Here is a 12,383-nt window from a genome sequence, read left to right on the forward strand (position 1 = left end):
TTACAGGATTTAAAGTAGGTATAACAGGCACCAAATTCTGATGAAAATAAATGAAAACTTCAGCACACCTTTATGTCCTCCAAATATCTAATTCAGGCTATGCATAATTAGGATTTTATTGTACATATGCAAATACCAAGACAGTAAAACTCTGTTAGAGTTCAATAATTTAAATGACCCTGATTCTTTTACACAATCAAGTGTAAAGAAATAGTGTAAATGAGAATTTGGCCTAATAACTAACACGCACACACGGTGATACCATTTTTTTTTTCACAACTGGGTATATTTAAAAATACTGATATTTTAAGATATTCAGGGCAGGGTCTGTTTCTATACGTAATGTGCCTACTATAATGGATACCTAAAAACGCCATGTCTAACTGTCCGGCCCTTCAGAAACTAATTAGAAATATATCCCACACGTACAGCTTCTACTGCAAAGATCTGAAAGCATTTTGCCAACATTAAAAACAATGGCTTCACAACACCACTCTGAGGTAGGTATCAACTTTCTTCTATAAAATGGAGATGAATCACACGCCCAAGGCGTAACATAGTACACATGAAACAGCTTTTCAATCTATGAAGCTGGTTTTATTAGTGGTCTTAAACAAAACCCTGTTAGTGTACAAAAAAATGCCACTGACTATATTCTTTTGCCTTTGTTATTCACAAAAGTTGGATAAAAATCTTTAAGTGAAAAGAATATTTCCTTATTGCTACGGAGCCTACCACGTTCACTGCCATGAGTATTTCATATACTGAAATCTGGCCTCTCCCCATGAAATCTGATGTTTTGTGTGCTTTTATGTTTTACCAGGTGGGGAGCCTCAGGACCACAGACTGGATCTGGTCCCCAAAGTCCCTGCCTGCAGGGCTAGAACCACAAGCATCAGCTCCATCCCTCTGCAGGGGGAAGTCCCAAGCCTCCACAAACCCTTAGGTGGGTCAATGGCCCATGACAGAAAACAGGTTCACCACTCCTGCCCTATGCTATACATAGGTCAATGGGGGGGGGGCCGCAGCATTTCTCTACTTGGGGATTCTCACCAAAGGGAGTTGCAGAGGGGTTACAAGGTTATTTGGGGTGTGTGTGCAGTACTACCACCCTTAATTTTGCACTGATTTCAGAACTGGGTGGCTGGAAAGCCACAGCTACTGGCTGGGTGCTCAGTCTAAAGGCAGCACTGCAGAAGCAAGAGTGGCAATACTATAGCCTGCCATCCTCCATTCTGCGCTGCAGCCACTAGCAGCTCTGCCTTCACAGCTGAGCTCCTGCTCTGCAGCTGCCCACCTCTGAAGGCAGCACTGCTGCCAGTAGAGCACAGAAGGACAGCAGTTCCCTACACAGGCACTCTACAATTATCTTGCAGCTCCCGTCTCCCCATTTCTTTCTGGGTACAGACTTGTACAACTACACTGTGAAATTTCAGATTTTAATAGCTGAAATAATTAAATTTACGATTTTTAAATCCTGTGCCCATGAAACTGACTAAAATGGAATGTGAATTTGGTGGGGCTCTACTTATAGTGCTGTTCATAGGAGGCATTTTTAATCAAGAAAAATCTCTCGCTTTGGCATTGTACACACATTCCACTGAGGTTTATATATTGCAGTTCTGTCATCACATTTCACAATACTGCATTCCACCTTTCAATTCAATGTAGTACTGAGGCAGCTGGTGAGCCATGTGCTGTAGAAGATAGAAATTTATAAGAATACATTAGAATGTGTGTCTTAAGAGATCACTCAGTCTAGTGCAGGGGTTAACTTTTTTCTTGAGGCTCACACAGCATGCTATAAAAACTCCATGGCCTCATGTGCCAACAACTGCTTTTCTGGACATAAAAGCCAGGGTCAGCATTAGGCACACATGGCAATTCCCTGGGGCTCTGTGCCACAAAGGAACCCATGAAGTTAAGTTGCTTCGGCTCTGGCTTCAGCTCCAGGTGGCAGGACTCAGCCCCAGGCAGTCCAGGCTTCAGCTTTCTGCCCTGAGTCCCAAGAAGTCTAGCGCTGGCCATGCTTGGAGGACCCCTGAAACCTACTGGTGGGCCCAGGAGCCCAATAACCCGATTGAGAATCAATGACTAGTGTTGAAGACCTTCAGGAGGCGTCTGGGCCCAATAAATTCCAAATGGTATTGACCCTCTGCCCTCGATTCAGACATCCTTAGTGATCTGAGACACTGACTTTGGGCACTATGAAGGAAAAGTAAACAGATGACACTGAATTAAAATGTAGAAAGACAAGTCAAATGTCATCAGTTAGAGGAAAAAACTAAGATTCTAACTTAGAACACTGAAATTGTGAGGAAGTAAGAACCAATTCAGTATGCAAATTGGAATAAGAAATTGAGAGAGGGATCTCTGCCGGAAAGTGAGGTGCTGAAACCATTAATAAATACTACGTTTGTTTTATTGAAATTAGATATATCACAATTATTACAACAAGGGAAGGCGATAAATCCTTAAGTTATCCAGTGCAAAATGGAAGCACCCCACCAGGTCCAGTCTTGTTCCCACTGAAGTTTATAAGCAACATTTAGACTTCAGCTGAGCAGGTACATCTCCACTGAGTTCAAAGAAGTCACACCCATGTTGCTTGAACTTTGCATGTAGTCTCAATGGGCATTTAGTCATTGACTCCAAAGGGAGGCAAAAGGAAGAGACCCCCTGTCTTAAAGGTGCAAAATCAAGACAAAATATCAACACAAAATGAAACAAACGTACATTAAATAGTAGTGTTTCCCGATACATACTTCGGCTTTTCAAATGAACTAAGAGGGAAATGATGTATCATTTGGGGAAAAAACCAGTATTTTTATTTCAAGTTTATATTAACTATAAATATCTAATGGCAGGAAAGTCTTTTCCCACATTTTACTTGCTTTGTTTTCCCATCATTTATGTCTTCTGTTCTTTGCCTTTTGGAGAAAACATCACATTGTAAGGCTGTCTTCTTTTTGGACGGTGACAGGGTGCAAGATCTTCTTTAATATAGCCTCAAAAGAATTAAATAAATTTGGATAAAGATTGAAAAACAATCGGGTTGAGAGATGGTACAATATAAAAGCAAAAGTAATATGCATTTAACAAGTATCAGAGAGGTGGCCGTGTTAGTCTGTAGCTTCGAGAACAACAAAAAGTCTTGTGGCACCTTATAGACTAACATGTTTTGGAGCATAAGCTTTCGTGAGCAAAGAACCGCTTCATCAGACTCATGCATCTGATGAAGCGGGTCTTTGCCCACAAAAGCTTATGCTCCAAAACATGTTAGTCTATAAAGATGCCACAAGACTTTTTGTTATGCATTTAACAGGTCACTAAAGTTTTGCCTACTACAAAGATTTTTGTTAAGGTCTTTTTTTCATTTTTGGAAACTAGTCTGACCTGGCCAGGGAATATTTAGAAAACTCTCAGCCAACGGAAAACAGTACAGTAAACCCTCAATTTAACGAACTAATGGGGAAAACGTGTCCGTTAATGCCAGAAGTCCATGAGATCCAAATGGTTGTATTGTATGATGATGCACTGACCTTCCCAGCCCATCACTCACTTCTGTTTCTGCCCTGCCCTTCCCTTCACCCCTCCCACCCCATCCATCTACCTCTCCCAATTACTAGGAGAGGAGCTGAATGCCAGCCTGGCTCATTCCATTCCTGCAGCTCTTGGTGCTGAAGCTCCTCCAGCCCCAGCTCCCAGCCGCCCATGCGAAGCTAGAGCGTAGCTGCCCCCAGCCTGCCAGCAGACAGCAGCCTCTGACACCATGGCTACTGCTCAGAGCCACTGCAGGCAGTGGCAGCTGGGTGCTGACGTGCTCCACGCACACAGGACTAGGGGAGGGAGAGCCTGTGCCCCACTGAAGCCCCCCCGCCAGGCTCCTCTGGCCCCAGTGGTCCCAGCTGCTGCGGTGACCCATCCATCCCTGGTGGTCACAGCCGCTCCAGCAGCTCCTCCAGCCCCAGAAGCAGCTCTGATGAGTCTTAGGCATTTTTTTTTCTGGAAGGTGGGGGGGGAATGGGGGCTGTCAGACAGCACCTGTTATTTCTGAAGTCCCTTAAATCGAGGGTTTATTGTATCTATTAAAAATCAGAGCATTTATTTATAATGCTTTACAGTAGTTTCCTAATATCTAATACAGAATGAATATACTGATGGTCTACTGAGAAATTAGGTTGTAAAATATTCAACTATTTTGTAACTCACTACATATTTCATTGTCCTTCCTCACAGAAGCTTTTACATTTTACTGTAATAAGTCATTTCTGTCAGATACACAGAAATGCTGAAAATCTGAGATATTTAAACATAAGAAATCCATTTTTGAAAATATCCACCATTCTCTATCAAACACACTCAACACAACTTCTCTGGACAAGTACCATACTTAACAGGACACACAAACCTCTAATAAAATGCTGCTGTCTCTGCTGTAATTTTCTGTAGATAAGTATAGGACTTCAGCCTTCATATATGTCAACTTTGCTCTGTTCACAAGTACTACGTTCATTAAAATCAAGTTTACTGGTAGATTCTTTCTTTGCTACTGGTGGAATGCTGTAACCCGCTTCAAGGTATTGCCAAGAATAGCTATTTCATACTGTTCACATAAACAGGCCATTCTGCTTTTCCGTAACAATTGCAAATATCACATTTATATATACTATTCAATTAAGGGAACACAGCAGTGACTTCCAGCCACTAATAGGATCATCTGTTTGAGACCAAAGTTTGAAATTCCTTAGAACGACAGGTTCAAATTTCAGTGAGATTGACTTGTCCTTTATCCTTTGTAAGTAGATTAATTAGCACCGCTGTTCATTGTTAGACAGTTGATTGCATAAGACCGTAACACATCAAAATCCCACTTCTCAGAGTGTGCTGAAGATCCCATAATACTTTTTAGATTAGGTATAGCCAGTCACTTGATTACACTTGTGGTTTACCTGACTAAACTTAGAGTATCAGCCACTCAAAACCAAAACAGCACAATATGAAAAGGAGGCACACATGCTGACAATCAGTCTTGAAGTGTTCACTTTACACAGAAGGTTTGCTTCAAAAGTACGTATTTACATTACCTATTTTTATATTACAGTTGTTTACAAGCTAAAGGCTCTCCGTACATCATCCAAGAGTCAAACCACTAGTATGTGCCAGCTTTTTGCTTTGTTTTTCTGTATCGTCCTCTATCTTCCTTAAATTTATGTTGGATACTACATTTCAGGCACCGGGAGGTGTCTTCATGGCTTACTAACTGTATAAGAATGACTATTCATGCATATAGCAACGAAGGGTCCTGTGGCACCTTATAGACTAACAGAAAAGTTTTGAGCATGAGCTTTCGTGAGCACAGACTCACTTCATCATGTCAGGGATTTTTATCCCTTGGGCATTATCGTCCCCGTGGGCCAGGGGAAACAAGCCTTTGGCCATTAAACATCAGTGCAGGTACAGGTAGAATCTAAAGTTACGTAGGCTGCCATTTAGCAGCCCCTGCAACGGTCACTCTGTGTTAGGTGGTTTCCCTGGTAACCTGAACTCATGAATAATTCATGAGCTAGGATTTAAAATCCAGGCTTCTGATTGGGCGCAGGTGGGAGCTTCTAGTAACTTCCACCGCCCGGAGGACCTGGTTGAGAACCACAGGTAGAATCATGAATATTCAAATTGTCCAATGAATAATGCATGAGGACACAGAATAAAAGCAGGTGCAGCACAGCACTCTGCGGCCCTTGGGACAGACAGGATTCTGTCACCTGTACAGGGAGGTGCTGGCCACTTGTGGCGTCCACCAGTCCTCAGGCCAGTCGCTCAGGCGGTGAAGCCTTTTCGAAGAGCCCCCGAGGGAACGCCGTGAAGCCTTTGCGAAGAGCTCCTGAGGCAACGCCGGCGGCGCCTACCTGCTGCTGCAACCCCAGCGCCGCTTGATACACCAGCGCCTGCATCGAGGGAGCAGCAAGCGGGCCCTGTGGTGGAGCAGCCAGGTGGCGAACTGGCCCCGCCCTAGTGGCGGGGTACTGCATGCCTGGCTGTGAAGCCCAGGGTCCGCGGCCAAGCGGCATCTGCGCTCCCGCCACCTCCGCCATCTTGCAGCTTCGACGCCTTCGGCACCTACCTGACTGGACACCATAACCAAACAGGACCTACCTACTGGATTGGACTACTGTCTTCAGGACACACAACTTACCTCTAGGCCCGTGGCATAGCCCGGGACCTTTTTGACATTATATTTCAAATTTGTCATATCACCACAGATACTACTGGGCACTGGGTCCCCTACCAGGGGGGTTCGGGGCCGCAACCAGGGCCGCGCCCTTCTAGGGCCAGGGAAGGGTCACACCCAGGGGCTCGACCCCAGGGCCGAGCTTGATTGCCCAAATATAAACACTAACCCAAACGGGGAAAAAGAGAAGCTGTACACTTGCATTAATGCTTCATTGATTATAGTTAAAAACAGTTACAGTTTAGTGTAGTTTTTCATAGTCAGCCATTGGTATTTACTTGTTAGTCACCCTTGTTACTTTATTGTGCAGGTGGGTTGAAACGGTGGAGGCTCAGCCTCCCGCTTCCCCGAGTCTACCCTGCACCTGTCCCCTTCCCTTTTCCCTATCCTGATTCTCCAAGCCCCAGCTGGGGAGGCCAAAGACACTCACTCAGCTGGGAGGAGGCCTTAGAAGGCACAGCCCTAAGGTCTCAAACAGGTCGGATTAGCAACCCAGCCGGGGTGCATGGGGGGGAGTAGCTTCCTCCCCCTGCTCAGAGCTAAAATTAACAAAGCTCCTTATACCTCTTTCCTAAAAGTTTTCCTTAACCTCACTCTTTTGCCTTCCGGTTCAATAAAAACAAAGTTACAGGTCTGACTTCATGGATTTATTAGTAGCAACTGTAAGTGTTTAGACAAAATATCACTCTTATAAATTGTTTAAGTGTTGCCATTTTCGTCAGCTTGTTGTTAACTCCTTTAATAAATACTTATTTAGTTTAACCAAGTCCATACTTAAAGCCTCCCTCTTTTGCCTCAACCTTGCCCTGGTAGCCAGCCACTGCCTGCCAGGGGGAAGTTCCACCGTATAGCGGTAAGGGTACATGCACAACCCCGGGTCTTCTTGCTGGAGGTGGGTGGGGGTGGTCTGCAGAGGGGCGGGGTGGCCTTATGTCACCAGGTCTCCGCTGTGCCTCCTTACCATCTCAGGCCTAGGCCCTTGAGGATTCGGACAACTGGTGTCTGGGAGCCTCGCCCCCAGTTGCGCTAGCTGGGGCTGCCCAGAGTGGGTAGAGAGGTTAGCAATTCCCCCTTTTAACACCGACATGGCGATGAGGACGGGATCCTCAGGGCCGCAGACCTCCTCATCCGCCCCGGCAGGTGAGACTAGGACACGGGGGCACACCTTCCGCTCACCCTGGCGGGCTGGGGCTCGCCCGGGGAGCGAAATGGAATACCTTCTGTTCCATAAAGGCGAGGCAGAGGAGGAAGGAAGGAACACCGAGTGCCAAATCATAATCAAGAAAGACGACCAGAGTAAAAGTTACCTGGTCAAATTGACTATGTTAGGGCTATCATGTTTCTTAGAAAATCATGACGTTTCATTTGATTTTCCAGAAACAGCCCTCCAAATCATGTCTATTGACCCCAAAGACCCTCTCTTACCCGGATCGGTGGAGGAGTATATGGGAAAGGTGGAAAGAATCATGAAAAACTTCGGGGTGCAGTGCAAAGTGGGTGATTTACCCAGATTAATTACTCCCTCGCCAAAGGCCGCCGAATCTATTAAGGATTGGGCCTCTGCTTTAACTGCTCTGAAAAAACGAGGTGCCTTTGGCAAGGAAGTATATCATAAAAAGAAATTAATCATGTCACTAATGAAAACCATTTTACAATTAGAAAACACAGTAACAAAATTGGAATCAGAGTTGGGGATGGTTAGATCACACATTTTATCACTCTCTAACCAGGAACCTCAACTGGCACCCCAAATATCTAATCATGTTCAAATTAACCAGACTGATCAAACTAATCAGGACTTACCAAATTGCTCCAATTTGACTGGTTCCCCTTTGGAGGCCTGTCCCATCTTTGTTACCAAGACAATGACAGACCATGAAACCCACCAGTCTACCACAAATACTATCCAAAGAGAGAGGACAAAGGCCGAGCTAAAGACTCTCTCAGACGACACTAAACGCCAACCAGGAGAACCATCCCTGGTCTGGCTGGGGCGGCTAATTTTAGAAAACACCAATGAATGGCTCTCCCGGACCGAGGCCATCTATCTCGCCACAAATGCCTCGCGGGAGGGTAGTGGGTGCTCGCTCCGGGAGCTCCATGATAACAATGCCTGGCCTATTACAGTGCCTGCTTTAGGCATGTTATTGTGCAAAACATCACTTCAGGCACTGTCCATCACCCCAAAAAGTATTAAAACACCTGAAGATTTAGTTTGTGCCATAGCTAGGTTATCTGCCATTGATTGGATACCCGTGGCACGTGGCGCCGTGGGCCTCACTGCAGCACAAGCTCAGGATCCTCGTTACTATATTCATATCCAAGATCATACTAGGCTTCCCGTGTCGGGACCAGCTATACGGGCAGCAGTTCACGGATTACCATCTAAGGATCCTGGGGTTCTGCTGCACTTGAGAGCTGTGTCTACACGTGCACGCTACTTCGAAGTAGTGGCACTAACTTCGAAATAGCGCCTGTCGCGGCTACACGCGTCGGGCGCTATTTCAAAGTTAACTTCGACGTTAGGCGGCGAGACGTCGAAGTCGCTAACCTCATGAGGGGATCGGAATAGTGCCCTACTTCGACGTTCAACGTCGAAGTAGGGACCGTGTAGACGATCCGCGTCCCGCAACGTCGAAATTGCTGGGTCCTCCATGGCGGCCATCAGCTGGGGGGTTGAGAGATGCTCTCTCTCTCCAGCCCCTGCGGGGCTCTATGGTCACTGTGGGCAGCAGCCCTTAGCCCAGGGCTTCTGGCTGCTGCTGCGGCAGCTGGGGATCCATGCTGCAGGCACAGGGTCTGCAACCAGTTGTCAGCTCTGTGTATCTTGTGTTGTTTAGTGCAACTGTGTCTGGGAGGGGCCCTTTAAGGGAGCGGCTTGCTGTTGAGTCCGCCCTGTGACCCTGTCTGCAGCTGTGCCTGGCACCCTTATTTCGATGTGTGCTACTTTGGCATGTAGACGTACCCTCGCAGCGCCTATTTCGATGTGGTGCCGTGCAACGTCGAAGTTGAACATTGACGTTGCCAGCCCTGGAGGACGTGTAGACGTTGCTACATCGAAATAAGCTATTTCGATGTTGGCTTCACGTGTAGACGTAGCCGAGAAGTGGCAGAGGGCCAGGAATTGGCCTACTTATTCAACCTAGAGGAGGGCCTCCCGGAGATCAGCTATGACTCCCCGAACTCCTCCCCTAAGAGGACTCGGAGCTCGCACTCCCGTGGGGATGAACCAACTCCCCTGGGACGGCGTGGTCCCAGAGTCCATTTCAACGATTCAGCTAATTCGGACAAGTATCGCTCAACAGAGTCTTTGGCCCGTTCTTCTCCAGGTACTAGTCCCAGTCCGGGCCGCTCTTTGCTTAGTAGATACAGGTATGCACTGGTGGGGCTTCTCCAACGGAAGGGGAAAAGACATGAAGAGCTGCAGGATAAGTCAGATATGAGGCTGGAACGAGAGGCAATGGAGCTGGGGTGGTGTCCGGAGAGATGGATGGCAAACCCCAGACCCATTGCTCTAAATCCTAATCGTATATATCCAACCCAGCCGTCAAAAAACGATCGCAAAAATCAGGTCCTCAAATAGTTAATTATGAATCATTCCCCCTGAATCATGTAAATAATTTAACTAATTATGGCAACAAATTTGATAATGATACTAGACCCTATGTGTGGGTTAGGGATAAAAATCAAGTAAAAAGAAAATTTCTAGTTGATACAGGCACCCAGATTAATGTTATTGCCCCCAATGTAGCCCACCAAAAAACCGGGGCACATCTGTATGTCCAGGGGCTGAATCAGGCCAAGAAGGCCCCTTTGGTTAAAACCAAATTAGGACTCATGAATGGACCACTATCATGGTTCAGGGCGATCATCGGAGGTAAAAACATACTGGGCGTCGGGGCCATTAGGGCGTTGCACTTACAGCCTGTGTTAGCGGCGTTGCCCATACAAATAACAGACCCCTTAATCCAGCACCATACCCCTGAGATTGTGAGGCCTGAACCTTGGAGGTTCAGGCCAATTCCAACCAGGGGGGAAGCAGCTCTGGCAGGAATTAGTGAGTTAATTAATAATCTAATCAAGAACAATCAAATTCATCGTATAAATGAAAGCAAGTACCTCTCCCCAGCTTGGGGGATACCGAAGCCTGGATCGGCAGCCCTGGCCAAAAAGTTCAGAATAGTAATTGACTACCGTAAGGCCAACGAAAGGATTCGACCAGTCCAGTACTCCGTCAAATGGACCCGTCCAGAGATAGAGAAGGTCTTGGCCAATCAAAAATATCAATTTGGCACCACTATAGATCTAAAAGGCATGTTCTACCAAATTCCTCTGGATGATCCTTACGGGGTGCTGGACTTCTCTTTTGAGGAACGCCTATACATGTGGAAAGTATTACCCCAAGGTTATCACAACTCCCCCTCAGTGGCAACACAGTAGTTAGCCAGGACACTGGAAAAATTGGCTATTCCCACTGACTGTGAACTGCTCTATTACATTGATGACATCGCTGTGGTGGGCAGGGATCAGTCAGTGGTTGAAAAATTTACTAATCAGGTGATGTCACAGCTGAGCTCCAATGGGTGGAAAATTAATGATGAGAAATCCAAAATTAAACCCATCTGAGAGTTCTCATTTTTAGGGATTGAAGTCACGGCTAATCACTGGGCCACTGAGATTGATTTAAATCAAGTAGAGAAATGGTTAAATCATCCCCCTACAACTCTGAAAGAAACCCAGGAGGTATTTCGCTTCTTAAATTATCACAGATCACTAATTCCTACCAGATTCGCTCCTGCCCTAGCAGTTTTACAATCCAAATTAAAGAAAAACCGCAACTCAGTCTGGTCTGGTGCTCAATTAATGGGCTACAAATTAATGTTGCATTCTTTACTGACCCCATCAAAGTTGAGCCGGATAGATCAGAGTTCCCCAGTATTGATCGATCTTGAGCTCAGTTTTGATCAAGTCATCATCAGGGTGGAACAGAACAATCATGTTGTTGGTCGATCAATTAAAAAGTTACAAAGTGGTCAGGTCCGATATGGCATCTATGGAAAGATGCTCCTTGCCTTAGAGGCGGCAATGCCGTGGAACCACCTCCATGGGACAGTAAGAAGCCCAGTTGTTACATCCCACTACTGGCTCATGGAAGGGCACCCACTAGAGTTTGGTGGTGAAGATTTGACCTGGTCCAAATTGCTTTATTTGGCAAAGTCTAATTGGACATCGTGGACCCTGGTAAATGCTCCTCTCCCTGCGGAGTTAAAAGCATCTGCTATTGTCATCAGAATGGATAGTCACAACCCCTGGTTGTATTCTGATGGCATTACAAATCAGTTGGTAAAATCTGGGATGTTCTGTGCCAAATGCAACTATCTAAAAATCGTGACAGAGGCACAGGACGCCTCTGCCCAAGCGGCAGAGGTGAGGGGCATTTACCTTGCTGTCCAGCATGCAATTAAAAAGCACGCCACTGAAGTTCCAGTGTTGGGAATAGATAGCGAATACGCGATAAAGATCCTAACAGATGAAGGATCACCACAAAAACATAACGAGATTTGGTGCCAGATTAAAACCATGATTAATAAATCAAAATCGCATATTTGGTTCATAAGGCATTGTCCTTCCCATAGACCCGACTTGGACCAACTACATTCGTTCCTAGATTCCCACCTACAAAGCTACAGTGGGCAGCCACCCTCAGTAAATTCCAATCAGGCCGAGGTGTGTACTAACACCAGCACTAAAAAACCTTATTCGGCCAAACTGGCCCGTTGGTTGCATTGTACCTGGGGCCACTGGGAGCCAAAGGTCTGCCAGAAGCTTTGGAGGTTGGAATCAGATGCCCCTGACGTGACTTTCAAGGTCTGGAAGGATGTAACACAGAATTGTCTCGAATGTAATTCAAATAAAAGATTAAATCAAGTAAAATTTCAAAAAGACTCCCTAGGTCCACAATACTTCAAACCTGGAGCTACCTTGCAGGTGGACCTTATGGGACCCCTGCCAGGGGCTAGACAATATCCAAAGGCACTTGTTATTTTGGACCTAGGGACTCGCCAAGTATGGGCAGCGCCAACCAGGTGTACTACTGCTAGGGACATCAGGAACTTATTAATCAAGTGTGCAGCAAATTGGGGAGTCCCTC

The 12,383-nt window shown here is 46.0% G+C and overlaps 2 protein-coding genes across 28 annotated transcripts in view; one reads left to right on the top strand and one right to left on the bottom strand.

Moving 5' to 3' along the window:
* LOC142009367 (uncharacterized) overlaps positions 1–9,008 on the top strand; it is a 64,705-nt gene extending 55,697 nt beyond the window's left edge. For 19 of the 24 annotated variants that reach the window (XM_074987310.1, XM_074987302.1, XM_074987304.1 and 16 more), the window contains 2 exons: positions 824–946; positions 5,105–9,008. In XM_074987310.1, the coding sequence (XP_074843411.1) occupies positions 7,318–8,703 (1,386 nt within the window). In that variant the 5' untranslated portion in view covers positions 824–946; positions 5,105–7,317 and the 3' untranslated portion in view covers positions 8,704–9,008. The remainder of the gene's footprint in view (positions 1–823; positions 947–5,104) is intronic. The other 5 variants (XR_012644440.1, XR_012644441.1, XM_074987326.1 and 2 more) reach the window with 5 other exon arrangements.
* The window catches only part of RBBP8 (RB binding protein 8, endonuclease), a 108,538-nt gene continuing 98,434 nt past the window's right edge, over positions 2,280–12,383 (bottom strand). For all 4 annotated transcript variants that reach the window (XM_074987293.1, XM_074987292.1, XM_074987294.1 and 1 more), the window contains exon 19: positions 2,280–3,008. In XM_074987293.1, coding sequence (XP_074843394.1) covers positions 2,911–3,008 — 98 coding nt within the window. In that variant the 3' untranslated portion in view covers positions 2,280–2,910. The remainder of the gene's footprint in view (positions 3,009–12,383) is intronic.

This window comes from Carettochelys insculpta, chromosome 2 (genome assembly GCF_033958435.1).
Source record: "Carettochelys insculpta isolate YL-2023 chromosome 2, ASM3395843v1, whole genome shotgun sequence".
Lineage (NCBI taxonomy): Eukaryota > Metazoa > Chordata > Testudines > Carettochelyidae > Carettochelys > Carettochelys insculpta.